The 15,413-nt window shown below is 43.6% G+C and overlaps 1 protein-coding gene and 1 long non-coding RNA gene across 2 annotated transcripts in view; one reads left to right on the forward strand and one right to left on the reverse strand.

Annotated features, from left to right (window-relative positions):
* The window catches only part of LOC132001268 (uncharacterized), a 23,257-nt gene extending 13,083 nt beyond the window's left edge, over positions 1-10,174 (reverse strand). Inside the window, exon 1 of the long non-coding RNA XR_009399568.1 lies at positions 8,776-10,174. This is a non-coding gene — a long non-coding RNA (uncharacterized LOC132001268). The remainder of the gene's footprint in view (positions 1-8,775) is intronic.
* The window catches only part of PKD2 (polycystin 2, transient receptor potential cation channel), a 62,501-nt gene continuing 55,113 nt past the window's right edge, over positions 8,026-15,413 (forward strand). The window contains exon 1 of the mRNA XM_059375648.1: positions 8,026-8,740. Within this exon, the coding sequence (XP_059231631.1) occupies positions 8,140-8,740 (601 nt within the window). The 5' untranslated portion in view covers positions 8,026-8,139. The remainder of the gene's footprint in view (positions 8,741-15,413) is intronic.

The raw sequence follows: 15,413 nt of genomic DNA on the forward strand, positions 1-15,413 counted from the left end.
AGAGAGAAGCAGGCTCCCTGCTGAGCAGAGAGCCCCATGCGGGACTCCATCCCAGGACCCTGAGATCATGACCCGAGCCACAGGCAGCGGCCCAACCCACTGAGCCACCCAGGCGCCCCAGTCCACTTTATTTTTTTAAACATTTTTTTAAAGATTTTATTATTTATTTGACAGAGATCACAAGTAGGCAGAGAGGCAGGCAGAGAGAGAGAGAGAGAGAGAGAGAGGAGGGAGCAGGCTCCCCTGTGAGCAGAGAGCCTGATGCAGGGCTGGATCCCAGGACCCCGGGATCACGACCTGAGCCGAAGGCAGAGGCTTTAACCCACTGAGCCACCCAGGCACTCCAGAAAGTCCACTTTAAAAAGGACTTCTGGAATATTAAAGCAAAGATTTCAAAGCTATAACTTAATTACATAAAAAAAGTAAAGTAAGGTTCAGCATCCTCTAAAGTCTCTGATCTCCTAATTCTTGGAGACTGGGAAGCCAAACCAGCCACCCTATGGGCCCAGACAAGGGGCCCTGATCCCGTGGCCATATAGCTTCTTATGCACGTAACTAACACAACTTTTTGCCATTCTGTAGATTCACTTCTATTCAAATTTATTAGTACTATTTTAATTGGAGGGACAGAAATCCTAACCTAAAATAAATTAACTAGAAAGGAAATGTTAGAGCTAATGAAGTCCAGGGGTATATCTGCCTTCAATTAGTGCTGGCTGAGGGACTCAAATGATATCATCAGAAGCTGATCTTTCTTCATCTCCTAAGACCCACCTAAGACTTAATAAATCAGAATCCCTAGGAGTCAGACTCCAGAATCTTATAACCAACAACAGAAAACCCTTTCCAGACGAGTACCATAAAGCCCTTATCAGTTAATTGCTTTATCTGTGTACAGCTTGTCTTTGCAAGCTAATTATAAGCTTCTTGCCTGCAAGGAAAATTTCTTCTGCACCCTAATCATATCTAAGATTGTGCTCAGTGGATATTAGAAAGATATTCTGTAGAATCTGGTAGATCAAGGAATGCTGTAAGTTTAATGCTATAAGCATCAGAAGGCATTTGAAAAGAAATCTGACATTCTTTTGAAAAATCTGGGCTCGTGAAAATACAGTTGAATTCAAAATTTTTGAACATCTACATCCACATGGAATTAGTGAATAAACTTGAGTTAGTAAAGAGCAGTATTCCAAAGCACTCTGTTCTTGGCCCTGCATTGTTCAAAATTCTTTTAAACTTGAATAAAGATATAGATGATAAATATCTTATCTGCGATTGACAAAACCAGGAGATGTCAAATGATAAAAATGTATTCCACAATGTTCATGAATAGCATGGCCACCCAAACATTACCACTAGATCAATTTTGATATTCTTCCAGTCCTCACATTATACTCATTTGTGTGTGTGTATATATATATATTGTTGGCTCCATTTTACCCCTGAGCATCAACGTTTTGGCCGCCAGCTTGTCTAGACTCACATCCTTTGACTCTAAATCTAGCAGGAAGAAACACTTTTCTTTTCCACAACTTGAAAAAAAGTTCTGTCCTGATTTCCACTGAACAGAACCAGAGCCCACGCTTGTTTGTAAATACCATTCCCAGGCGCCAAGTGTTCCTGATGCTCTGGTTGGCCATCCCTGAGTTCCACACTCATCACTTGGGAACTAGTGGTGGTGTCAGCCACATCTGAGGCACACAGGGACTCAGAACAGGAGAGGGTGGTTCCCCACAAAAATCTCATTTTTGTGTTGGTAAGAAAGGAGAATGGCTACTGAACTGTTAAACAATAAACCAAATAAGCCAAGTTCTCTGCCTTACATTCTACTCAGAAGGACAATTCTGTTAACAGATATTTTTAATATGAAATGATAAATGTTGGGATGCCTGGGTAGCTTAGTTGGTTAAGCATCTGACTCTTGTTTTTGGCTCAGGTCATGATCTCATGGATCCTGAGATTGAGCCCCTCATCAGGCTCCATGCTCAGTGGGGAGTCTACTGGAAGATTCCCTCCCACTGCCCCTCCTCCCACTAACTCAAACTCCCTCTCTCAGATAAATAAATAAATCTTTTAAAAAGAAAGATAAATGTTGTGATAAAATTTGACAGGGAGGAGAGGCAAGTAAATTCAAGCTAGGGGCCAGGGATGTGGCTAAGTAACTTTTCAAAAGAAGATGATGCTGGAGTCTAGAAAGATTCCAAGTCTTTAGGAGGTATAGAAAAGGGCTTGGGGATGATGTAACAATGTTTCCAGGCATTTTCAAATTGATCCCCTCACAGGTAGGAATTATGTCTTATCCTTGCCCCACTGGAATCCAACATGGAACCTGGTGTCTAGTGGACACTGTGTTTGATTAATATTCCCTCACTATGTGTTCAGCAAAAATCCTGCAGGAATTGGTAAGGTAGATATTTAACCACATTATTCACAGAAGGAAACTGAGAGACAGAGGTTAGGTCATCAAAATCACAGTGCCAGCCAACAACAGTGCCAGGGTAATTCCCACAGAGGCAGGGACACATCCAAACCAAATTCTAGACATAAGGTAGAATATCACAAATCCTGGTCTTGCATTATTAGTGTAGTAAATTGAGAAATAAAAACAAGTAAAAATTTTAGTACGGTTAGCAGTTCTTACAAAGCCCAAAACACCAAATTTTTTTCTAATGATTTCAGATGTCAAGTGGTAATAATTTATTTTACAATGTTCTTGAATAAATAAGGACTGGGAAAAAAATGAGAGGGAAACATGTTTGTTTGGGTGGGTTGCTAAGCAACACCACACAAGCCAGAAAGTCCTTTTGAATTTCCTTTAGAAGGTGGAATCTGCAGGACTGATGGGTCCTTCTGCTTGTGTCTGCTTCATCTGTTCACATGGGAAAATAAAAGCAAAACAGGAAACAAACAGTCAAGTTTAATAATGCAGAAGCCAGAAGCGTGGAGAATACAAAGTCTTAAATCAGACTGAACAGTTTTTAAGTTGCCTTTTGAAGGGTTTGTCGGAGTATCCACCATGGCACTGAGACAAAGCGATGGGGTTTGTGTAGCTTGTTCCAGAAAAACTTACCACACAGTTGAAATAAAACTAAATAGCATCCAGCTATGTTATCTATCCCACACAGTATTTCAAGCCCTGTAGATTATCAAAATTTATAGTATGGTCACAGGATTATGGTAACCAGGTGAAGGAAAATATGAGTTTGTGCCTCTCATTTATTTAATAAGAGAATACTTTTTATGAGAAATAGGAATAATAAGATGAATATCAAAGGAAGGAATTCTGTGGGAAGGGAGAGAAATTTACAGCTTCAAGGCCTACTTGAGGAAAAGCGAGGTGCTCCGAAGGAAGAAAACATGCCAAGGTAAAAGCACAAGGGAAAACATTAGGAAGCCAGAAAGAATGACTAGGTACTTGAACAGGAAATACATTGCATGGCTGGTGATGGGTTTATGAAAACTAAGATTGGAAGTGCTAGTGAAATTCTTGGAATGTAAGATTTAGGCTGTGGTACATTAAATACTATCCATGTACACAAGTACTTCCCTGAAGTTTTTAAAAATCACATGGCTTGTGAAGATTTGTAATTAAAATTTTGAGCAAGCATACATTTAATTCTGAATTATGTATATGTGGATACATTTTTGGTGAGTCCAAATTCTTTTGGAGACAATGGTGTAGTCTTAAAAAGAATGTTTAAGATTTTGTTTTAAATCACTGACACTATAAAAGAAGGTACATTATTATTATTATTATTATTATTATTAAATAAAGGCTATAATACTCTTTAACATGCATCTCAGGCCTTCTGTGATTTAGCCCTACCTTCCCCTCCCATGCCAGCCTGAGTAGTCTCTCTCCTCAACCCCTTCCTGTGTTGAAAGACTTCATACTGACTTGATACCATAGGGCTCAAGGGCAAGCCACCCCAAAAAGTGCACTTTAAGCATACTGATTATTTTAAATCAAATCTACTTATGGTGTAAGTATACTTATAACCACCTCCAAACCCCTCCAGCAAGAAATCAGTTTCTCGTATGAAAGGCATCCTTCCTGTCCTAAGAAGTACAAAGATATCCTTATCACCAGACAGGATCTTTAAAGCTGAGAAACCCGTAGAAAAAACTCTGAGATCATAACCTGAGCTGGAATGAAGAGTCCGATGCTTTATTGACTGAGCCACCCAGGTGCCCCATGCTCCTCTGTCTTAATTATGGTAAATATTTTCATCTATTACAATAACTTCTGTGGCTTTTGGGTTTTGTCACAACTGGATTATGAGCTTCTTAAGGCCAGACACTCCCTGCCTAGCCCAGAGGATCCTACAACAAATAGTTCCTGAATACCTGCTATGTGCCGGGCCACAACACTATGAAAGAAAGCAATCAGTTCAGCAGGCCAAAAGTCCAGCCTTAAGGAGTTTGAATTCCCTGTGTAATTGTTGAGGGACTGTGTGAGCCTAGTCAGGCAGCATCATTTTCAGTCACACCATTACACCTTTGGTTAAGACTGGGGTTTCCTGGGCGCCTGGGTGGCTCAGTGGGTTAAGCCTCTGCCTTCAGCTCAGGCCCTTGATCTCAGGGTCCTGGGATCCAGTCCTGCACTGGGCTCTCTGCTCTGCAGGGAGCCTGCTACCAGTCCCCCTGCCTGCCTCTCTGCCTACTTTTGATCTCTGTCAAATAAATAAAATCTTTAAAAACAAACAAACAAACAAACAACTGGGGTTTCCTAATTCTTCACATAGAGGCCTTTCTTTTTCTTCCTTTCTTCTTCTTTTTTTTTTTCTTAGATTTTATTTATTCATTTGACAAACAGAGATCACAAATAGGCAGAGGGAGAGGAAGGGAAGCAGGCTCTCTGCTTGGCAGGGAGCCGGAGGTGGCTGTGGGGCTCTACCCCAGGACCCTGAGATCATGACCTGAGCTGAAGGCAGAGGCTTTAACCCACTGAGCCCCCCAGGTGTCCCTTGTGTAGAGGCCTTTCTAACCTTCACATGCCACCATTTCTCCTCTGAGGTATAAGGGGCCTTGGAACAGTTTATGCCCCCAGGAAACTTTTTTTTTTTTTTAAGATTTGATTTTTTTATTTGAGAGAGAGAGTGGGATCACAAGCAGGGAGGAGGGGCAGAGGCAGATAAAGAAGCAGACTACCTGCCAAGCAGAGAACCTAACTCAGGGAGCCCAGGACCCAGAGATGATGACCTGAGCTGAAGATGGATGTTTGACCTACTGAGCCACCCAGACGTCCCCCAGGTGAAACCATTCTTAAGTCACTGTTCAAATGCTATTTTCAGTTTTGTGATATTTGTTTCCCAAAGATGTTTTGATTTTCCACAGTTCAAGATTGAGAACACAGCAAATTACTCCCCTAGTTTATCCATTTCTTTTTTGTTCTTACTTTTTTTTTTTTTTTTTTTTTGCTAGCAAGTCTATAGTCTAGAGATACAGGGAAGAGAATACTGAGTGGAAAAACAGTAATACCAAGGAATAATAGAATTAATTCAATTACTATTTATTTATTGGGTTCAAGTTCTGTGCTTTCGCTATGCATAGTAAGTAACATTATCATTTTAATAGAATATGCAGGATAAAACACTCTTGGGACATAACTGTAGGGAGTTATGTCATTGGCGAGATACATACCCTAAGTCTAAATAACAACAGATAAGAGAATATAAATTTAGTACTGTAGGGAAGGGAAGTTGTTCCTCTACACTTCAAGGTCTTCCAGCTGAACTTAGAATTAAATTTACATGGGACAGATTAATAAGGGGGAAAAAACCCCCTAAAATTTTATTATGTGCACACAGAGGGCTAATAATGAAATTAGGGCCTAAACAAATGACCGAGGCAGGCAGTTTTCATATTTTTTAGACAAAGAGACAGTAAATTTCTAAGGAACTGACAGACATAAAGACAACAGATGTTTGAGAGCTTTAATTAAGAAAGAATTCTAAGTGGAATTTGGGCTGAGGTAGTTGGTTAGGATAAACAAGACCTGTCTTTAAAAAAGCTCAAAGTTATGGGGCGCCTGGGCGGCTCAGAGGGTTAAGCCTCTGCCTTCGGCTCAGGTCATGATCTCAGGGTCCTGGGATCGAGTCCCACATCGGGCTCTCCCCTCAGCAGGGAGCCTGTTTCCTCCTCTCTCTCTCTCTCTACCTGCCGCTCTACCTGCTTGTGATCTCTGTCAAAAAATAAATAAAATCTTTAAAAAAAAAAAAAAAAAGCTCAAAGTTAGGCAAATGACACCAATAAGTAAATAAATAAACCACAGAACTGATGATAGGTGGCCATGATTACCTGAATAAAATAGGGAAGCAACAAAGGATGCTGCTCTGATGTACATACAAGACGGGAACCAATGCTAGAAAAGCAGAGCAGGGGCCGTTATGGGCTGAATTGTGTCCCCCTCAAAAATTCGTAGGTTGACATCCTAATCCCCAACAACTCAGAATGTGACTGTATTTGGAGACAGGGTTGGGGTTTTTTTTTTCTTTTTTTTTTTTTTCTGGGTAATTAACTTAAAGTGAAGCAACTAGAATAGGCCTGAATCCAATGTGTCTGGTGTCCTTATGAGATGAGATTAGGACACTGACCCCTGAAAGTGATCACCATGTGAAGACACTAGTGGAAAAACCACCATCTACAAGGCAAGAAGAGAGACCTCAGGGGAAGCCAATTCTGCAAACATCTTGATCTCACACTTTCACCCTGTAGAATTGTGAATTGTTGTTTAAGCTACCCAGTCTGGAGTACTTCATTATGGTAGCCGTAGCAAACCAATAAATACAAGGGCGGATGAAGAAAATTTACTAACCAGACCTAAGGAAACTAAATTTTATCTATTAAGCTGTCAGGAGCCCCCAGAAGTATCCAAGCATCAATGTGACAGAAGCAGTTTTGGTTCTGAATACAATTTGGGAACGCTGGGGATCTTGAAAGTGGCGAATGGAGGTGGAACTGATAGGTTTGATGTTCCAATGAGGAATAAAACTAACATACACCAACGGCCTTGGACGAAAACGCTGACAACAGGCATGAGAAACAACGATTCTATCAGAGAGATTTGTGGGGCAGAAGTAACAAGATTTGGGGAGAAGAGGCGTAGGAGAGGAGCAGACAGATGAGGGTATCACGGAGAAGCCTAGCTTGAGAAGGACGACAGCCTGCCTCAAATTTCAACTGGGGGCACAGGAGGTGAGGCAGACTTAAAAGAGGAAGGGGACGGAGATTTAATTTGCGACAAGTTAAGTGTGACACAACTGCAGAACATCCAGTCGGATGCGCTCGGATGCGCTCCGCAGAGTGGGAATAAAGTTCTGGCCCCGGGGCTGTGCCTCGGCAGCCCGAGCCGGAGCCGGCAGCGGGAGGGGGCCGGGGACTAGCTCCAGCTCAGAGCAACCGCGATCTGAAGGCTCCGGGACGGAATCCTTGGGGTCCCCACAGTGTGTGGAGAGAGGAGCCGACCAGACGTTGAAAAAAACCATCCAAAAAGCAGCAGAAGTGGGGACAAGGGGGCCGCCAAAGGCCAAGCAAGGCAGCCTTAGCAGCCTGTTGGTAGTTTCAGATGAAGTTAAGATTTCTCTGCCCCTGCGGCAAACCGGCGCAGGCTGGATTTCGCTAGTACACACCATCCCACAAAATGGTTTTCTCGCTGTCCCTGCACTTCGGGAAGTCGAGGCAGAAGAGCCTGGCGGTTAACTGGGACCCAACCATTATGTCAGGGTCCCGCAGGCAGGGACAGCACCAGAAGCCCCTTCCCCGCACGCTAGCGGGCGGGCGGACGGGGCAGCGAACCCCTCCTGCCGGAGCCCCTGCACCCGAACGGAACGTGGGCGCCCGCACCGGGCCCCGGCTCCACTTGGAACGCGAGCCCGGGCGCCGCTAGCCCACCGCGCGGTCCGCGGGGGCGGCTTCCTCGCACCTCCCCCGGCAGGCAGCGCGCCCCAGCGGCTGGGCGAGGCGAGGCGAGGCGAGGGGGAGGCGGGCCGAGGGGGCGGGCGAGGGACGCGGGTCTGCGGGGAGTCGGGGGCGGGGAGCAGGCGGCGGCGGGCCCCGGGAAGAAAAGAACATGGCTCCTGCGGCGGGCTGCGCCGACCGCGGCGCGGGGCGGAGGCGCGCCGGACGCCAGTGACCGCGATGGTGAACTCGAGCCGCGTGCAGCCGCAGCAGCCCGGGGACCCGAAGCGGCCGCCCGCATCCCGAGCGGCAGGCCCCGGCCGGCTGATGGCGGGCGGCGCGGCCGTGGGCGCCGGCCTCGCGGCTCCGGGCGGCCTCCGCGAACAGAGGGGCCTGGAGATCGAGATGGAGCGTATCCGGCAGGCGGCCGCGCGGGACCCCCCGGCCGGAGCCTCAGCCTCCCCCTCGCCTCCGCTCTCGTCGTGCTCGCGGCAGGCGTGGAGCCGTGACAACCCGGGCTTCGAGGCCGAGGAGGAAGAGGAGGAGGAGGAGGTGGAAGGAGAGGAAGGAGGAATGGTGGTGGAGATGGACGTGGAGTGGCGCCCGGGCAGCCGGAGGTCGGCCGCCTCCTCCGCCGTGAGCTCCGTGGGCGCCCGAGGCCGGGGGCTGGGGGGTTACCACGACTCTGGCCACCCGAGCGGGAGGCGCGGTAGGCGAGAGGACCAGGGCCCCCCGAGTCCCAGCCCGGCCGGCGGCGGGGACCCGCTGCATCGCCACCTCCCCCTGGACGGGCAGCCGCCCCGAGTGGCCTGGGCCGAGAGGCTGGTTCGCGGGCTGCGAGGTAAGAGCGCGACCCGCAGCGGCTGATGCACAAACCGGAGCCGCGGGCGCCGGCCCTCGCCGTCGCCCGCTGTGGGCAGCTTCGCGGGGCTCCAGCTCGCATCGCCCTCGCGTCCCTGCGTCCCTTAGAAGCGCGTCTCCACCTCTGCTACTTGCGCTCTACTTCCGGTACCCGTGGCGGAATTCCACTGCGCCCTTGTTTGTGCAAATTTATGGGATACCTCCTTCTAACAGAAGAACATGGGTCAGCATATTTTTACCTCTGCATATCGCAGTGAAAGCCGTATTAAAATGAAAGGGTGCCTCTGAAGATTTTTTTTTTTTTCTTGTAGGGGAAAAAAGGAAGAATATTCTAATACAGCTGAAGGTAGTTGCACCTGTATATCGGGTCTTCCGCTGGTCTGGATGCCCTCTCACCCCGCATTCCATTCTGGAAAGGGTATCTGTACTGTTATCCAAGTTGTGGGAGAAGTGTCAGTGAGTTGTCACGGATGTTGTTTTGGTGATGTGTGTGGTTGTTTTGGGGAGAGCGAGCTGTTTAGAATACCACAAATAGAAGAAAATAATGTCTTCGAAAACAGTTATTTAGCCATTTCTAATCTAGGTATTTTTCTAAAACAATTGCAAAGAAAAAGTAACATTGTTTAAACGTTGGTAGTATGTTTATAAATAGCTAACTTAACCTTCTTTGAAATTCCAACAAAACAGTGAAGTCACCAGATACCAGCTGTGTGTGCATGTGTCAGAGTTCGGTGCACCCAACTTTCCAAAGGCAGGAAAGGAATTTTCAGATTTGCCAGTGCCTATTCAGAGGACACAGATTTTCCAGGAGCAGAGAGGATCTTGTGTTGGAAGGTTTTGTTAGAGGCATCCTTGGAAAAGAGTTGCATTTGCTCTCACATTCAAATTATTTTAATCTCCACTTTTAAGAATTTCCATTCTCAGTTCTTTTGAAAATTTCCCTTCCCTACTCTTCCCGTCAGTTTTGCAAATCTTGTACAAAAAAAGGGCCAGGTGTTTTAATAGCAATGTGATTAAGACCAAGTCAGCCCTACACCCAAATTCCAGTTCTACCACACCTTGGCCCTATGACCTTGAGCAAATTGCTTAATCTCTCTGATCCCCAATTTTTGCTTTTCTTAAAAAGAGAGAATCATGATACTTTGTTCCTGAGTGGGGAGAATTAAATGAGATGAAACCTGTGAAATTCATAGCATGTCTGACATGTGAGTGCTTTATAACTATAAAGTAAATGATAGATTTTTAATAGTGTACACTTTTGTATTTCTTTTATATAAGTGTTTATGCTGTAAATTTGATTCATGGCATGGTGGAGAACAAAAGGTCCTTTTTGAGCAACCTATGTGAATAAGTTAGTAAAAAACCCTTGTGCTTCTTAAGGTTCAAAATTATGCAAATAAATTATTATTTTATGTTGTTTTAAATGTCCTTTAAAAAATATTCACTGCAGTAAGAGAAGTTTTTTACAAGTTAGTGAATAAGTATAATAATCCTTTAACCTTTTTTGAATAAATTCAATAATTGAATGTAATGAAATGAAATTTGTATCTTGATATGAGTTTATAAGTGTAGTTCTTCAAACATTTTTTTTTCAAAAAATTTACAGCATATAAGCTCATAGTGAACTTCTAGTCGAACGTTATCAATGCTCTAATTAGTAGGGGAAGACACTCAGGAAAATGTTAATCTTAGAAAATATTAGAATAAATTTTACTTTATTAAATATATCAAAAATTAAACATATACTTATCACTTATTAAATAAGTGACATTCATTGAATAATTAGCACCTACTATGAAATTAGCACTGTAGCACTGTACCAGGTGCTCTACCCACCACCAAAAAAAAACCAAAAAAACCCGAAAAACTAAAATAGCACCATCACCATTTTCCTATGGACAGAAACCAAGTAACGTAAAATAAATAACCATCAATGAGTTGTGATTTTTTTTTTTCCCCTCATGAGATACCAATGACAAAAATCTTACATGCATTGTGTAAATAGTACCCTAGGATTGGAACAGAAAGTAACTTGCAATTTCTAAAGGTAGGAAAGATTCCTCAAGCTTGGAGTGGTCAGGAGCTTCCCTGGAGGTCTCCTGCCTTCCTCCTTGACTTTATACAACTCACTTATTTCCTGGGCCTCCGTTCCTCATAATCTCATCTCCAAAGTCTTTTCTGGGTTCAGCATACTCTGTGATGTTCTTTAATGACATGAATCCAAGATAGACAACAAAGGGTCCTTTTTGCTCTTGGTACAATAATTCGATCTATCTTCTTAGCAGGAGTAAGATGGTAAAGAAGAAATGTTGGACGCAGGGTTGTGGCAAATACTATGTCCAACCAAGGAACCGAGATTTTAGCCCTAAATATTAGGAAGCAGTTGCAAGTTGTTAACAAGACCAGAAACATGCAGAAATAGAGGATATCAGTAGGCAGTGTGCTACGCAGAAAAGCTTGCGCAGAGACGCAGAGAGGCAGAGACGCAGAGAGGCAGAGAAGCAGAGAGGCAGGAAGACCATGTAGGCAGTCTGGACCAAAGAAAGTGAAGGATGGCTAAAGGATGTAAAGACTGCACCCAAACTTAAAAGATAGCCCCAGTAATCTTTACTTTTTCCTTAGTACCCTCTTCTTAGTGCAAAAATAAAATTTGACACTTTACATGAGTAATCAAATTATCTGAATTTCCAGAATTGAGTATGTTCTATGCATGTATCAACTTGGTAAAATCATCCCCTGTTATTTTAAATGTCTGTGCTTGGGGTTTTGTTTTCCTGTAGAAATCCTAAAGTATCAGCTGAATTGGTAGGGTGGGCTAAACTGCTATAACAAATACATATCTCCTCTCCTAGTCACTATGTTGTATCATCACTGCTCATTTCCAGAACTTTTTCATCATGTCAAACAGAAGCTCTACCCATTATCACATTCCCCTGCTCCTGGCAACCTCTATTCTACTTTCTGTCTCTGAATTTTTCTAATCTAGGTACATTGTATGAGTGGAATCATACAGTATTTGTCCTTTACCATCTGGCTTATTTCACTTAGCATAATTTTTCAAGCTTTATCCATCATCAGTTGATGAACACAGGGGTTCTTTCCACCTTTTGGCTGTTGTGAGTTTCCCTTTGTTTTAAATCCAAACCTCACTCCATCACTTCTTCCTTTTTTTTATTTGCACTATAATTTTGAACAAACAAGATTTTGTATTTCTGTAGCTGTGGGGATTTTTTTGAGGGAGTGTTGCTGCTGTGGGGTATGTGGTAAGGTTATGCTAGTAACAGAATTTGTTCAGTCAACAAACATTTGTGAGAGTTTCCTTTGTGGTAGATACTGGGGATACAAAGATCAATAAGACAAGGTCCCAGTTTTCAAGGAGCTCAGCTTAGTAGGGGAAACAGGTGTAAGTAAATAATTGCAATGCGGGGTCCCAGGGTTGGGAGGGACCCAAAGAAGAGAGGACCAACTCTATGGGAGGAGGTCGAGTTAACATCTTGAAGGATGAGGAGGGAATTTAAGGAGGGAAAAGTAGTAGAAGTAAGATGAGGCAAACCTTGAGCTTATTGGTAAGTTTTTCCCTCTAAAAAGTTAGAGCTCATAGAGGCTTCAGGAAGAGGGCTGATAGGGTCACGTGCCCATCTGAAGATGATTCTAGCGAGAATGTGGAGAATGGAGTGAAGTGCATGGTGCTGGTTGGTGGGAGAATAGGTCAGGAGAGGGCTAACCAAGAGACAGGGGGTAACAACGATTGCAGCCAAGGTATGCGTGCTGGGATAGAGGGAAGCTGGACTGGAGACAGACAGAAGCCGTCAGAATTGTGGACCAGCTCCATATGAGGGTTAAGAAAAGGGCCTCTTCTCAGATGAAACCCATGTTTCCAACTTGGTATCATTAACCCATAAGGGCAAGTAGGTTTCTAGACAAAGAAAGAAAAAGCTCTCAGTATGGGGCCTGCGAGTACGAGCTGTCTGTGGAATATGCAGGTAGAACTGGCTGTTAGCTGTGGCATCTGCCTGTGTGTACCTCAGGAGAGGCCTGACTGAGAACTGAAGATTCAGGAGTCAATAACATATAAGGTAGCAACCGAATATTCTATATTAAATGGGCCAGTAGTAGGGAAAAGGTCACTTCCCTTTTTAAAGTTGGGCCTGCAGTTCAAATAAATACTTGGAAAGATTGTGTTTGTCTTCCTCAACAAGGTCCCCATGTGTCTGGGCACAAAAACCCAGACTCCTTTCATGATAGAAATGCAGTGAGAATTTGGTTAGGCTGTTCACAGTGAAATTGAGGTTCGTTTGGATTAGGGTGTTTACACTGTTCTGAAATTTAAGCCAACTAGGTGTCAGAAAGAAGTAGGATATTTTTCAGAGTTGCGCCTGTTTCTGGAGATATAGACAGGCGTCTTTCAAGTACTTTATGCAATTTACATAATTTCAAGTACTTTATGCAATTACATAATTCCCAGAGCAACCCCACAAGGAGATACTTTTATCCCATCTTCAGCTGAGGAAATGGAGGCTCATGATGTTCAATAAGGTCCCCCAGTTCATAGGTGACTGATCCCGCAGTTGAACGCAACTGACTCCGAAATTCCACATTGCACCCTGTCGTGATCAAGGAGTCATGGGGCTTTAGTGTCCATCAGAAGGGACAGGGTTAGTATGAGGCAAATGATCCACACAGAATCTTTTAACCATGGAACTGAAATATTCAAGATGAAATGATACGATAGCTGGAATTAGTTTCAAAATTGGGAAGAAGCGAGTGACGATTTCGATGAATGCAGGTGTTCAATTGATAATTGTTGAAGCTGAGTGGGAGATACATAGGACATCATTATATCATTCTCTCTGTGATATTTGTTGTGTGTTGCAAAAATAACACTTTGGGAAGTAGGTGAATAAGATAGTTGCAAAAATGGCGTTTTTTCACAATTATTTATGTTTGAGACATCTTTCGTGTTTTGGATGATCTATCTCGCAGTTTCCCTGTGTTCATATGCGTAAGTACCACTGACTAGGGGAATACACACTGTTGAGATGACATACTCCAACTTTGGGCTCTGGCATTGACCAAGCACCTTCTTAAACACGAGAGAAGCTGGATATTGTCTGGTGTCCCCTCATACCATGTTCTTCCTAACAGCCGGGGACACTTTATGTACTAAGTGTGAGTGAGTGCCTTAAATGCTGGGCATGTTCTCCCTCCAGGGTGAGGACAGTTGTGGGAAAAGACAACAGTTGATTTTGAAGAATGCTGACACTTGGGACGAGAACTCTGTCTTTAACCGTTCTCAGTCTGTCAGCTCTGCTAAACATGGGAAGTAGCTAGCCATAGGACAGCAATTGTTTTCTATCTGTTAAAACAAACACTTCTCACTCATCAGAATGTAAAGAGGTCCCCATGTACTAAGACAGACCCTACATACGCACCCAGTGCAAAAACTGGATGAAATTTTGAAAGTGATAAATATTTGAGGAAGTGGATAGACTAATTTAGAAAGTCAATGAAATGTGTGAAGTATAATACATAAAAATATAATGGGGGACTTTGTTTCTTTTTATTTGAAATGTTTCATTTGAGGGCTTGAATTAAATTGCAGTAGACCATTGCACATTTACTTAAATAAAATTTGATGAGAGTTTGTTTTTCTGCTTATAGGTCAAGCAGTACCATTTGTAAATATTAAGAACCATGACCATTCCTTAGTGCATAATTGTTTATAAAGCATGGGAAAGAGTGAAATCACTGACTGAGGCAAGACAACAATCTTTCCTGATGATAAAAAGACTAGTAATTTCCACTTATGTGTATATTTTAGGCCTGTTCTCCAAAAGAAATATAACCGAAGAAATAGCGTGATTGTGTCCAGGGCTACTGAGCCTAATGTTTGGCTGCCTCTATGTTATTCTGAGTTGTAATTTTCCATGTCGTCTAAATTTGTAATAATTTTTAAATATGATAGAGTTTCAGCGAACAAACATTCTGCTTGCTGCATTTCTTCTGAGTGAGTAATTCCCTGACAACTACCAGATCTTGGCAGAAGCAGACCTGGTCATAAGTCCTGCTCCACTTTCCGTGTGCTGAAACCTGTGATGCGTAACACGGTGTCTTTGATTTCAGTTGCTGTTTTTCCTAAAGGAAATTTGGGAGAAAAAAAGAAAAGGACACGGAATACTGAAATTTAGGAGGAGAATTAATGTATTATTATTAGACTTTAAAAATACATAAACACTGGTGATGGAGTCATTTCCGGGAAGTAAAAGGATTGATGCCATTTTTCCCTGTCCTCTGTGTGGCTTGTTGGTAGCTTAAGTAGCTATGTGAGTTTCAGTGATGGATGGTGTTAAAGTCTGCAGACTAATCGTGTGAGGCAGAACGCCAGGGCCAGGCTGACTGCCATCCACAGCCGACTTAATCTAACTGAAAGGATTGAGAAGTTTGTCCTTTTTGGCAAACGCTAAGGCTCTTCCAAGTAGCCAGCAATGTGATTTTACCGCACTGTTCATTAATGGGGGTTTTGGATGGCTACCATGTCTGTCTGCTGAGTGAGTCCAAAACTGCGGTAACGGCCTCCAGCAAGCTCACAGAGGGTTATGTCATCCCCGCTCAGCCAGCCCAGCACTTTTTCCATCTGCTAAAATATGAAACAT

Source organism: Mustela nigripes, chromosome 1, assembly GCF_022355385.1.
Source record: "Mustela nigripes isolate SB6536 chromosome 1, MUSNIG.SB6536, whole genome shotgun sequence".
Classification (NCBI taxonomy): Eukaryota; Metazoa; Chordata; class Mammalia; order Carnivora; family Mustelidae; genus Mustela; species Mustela nigripes.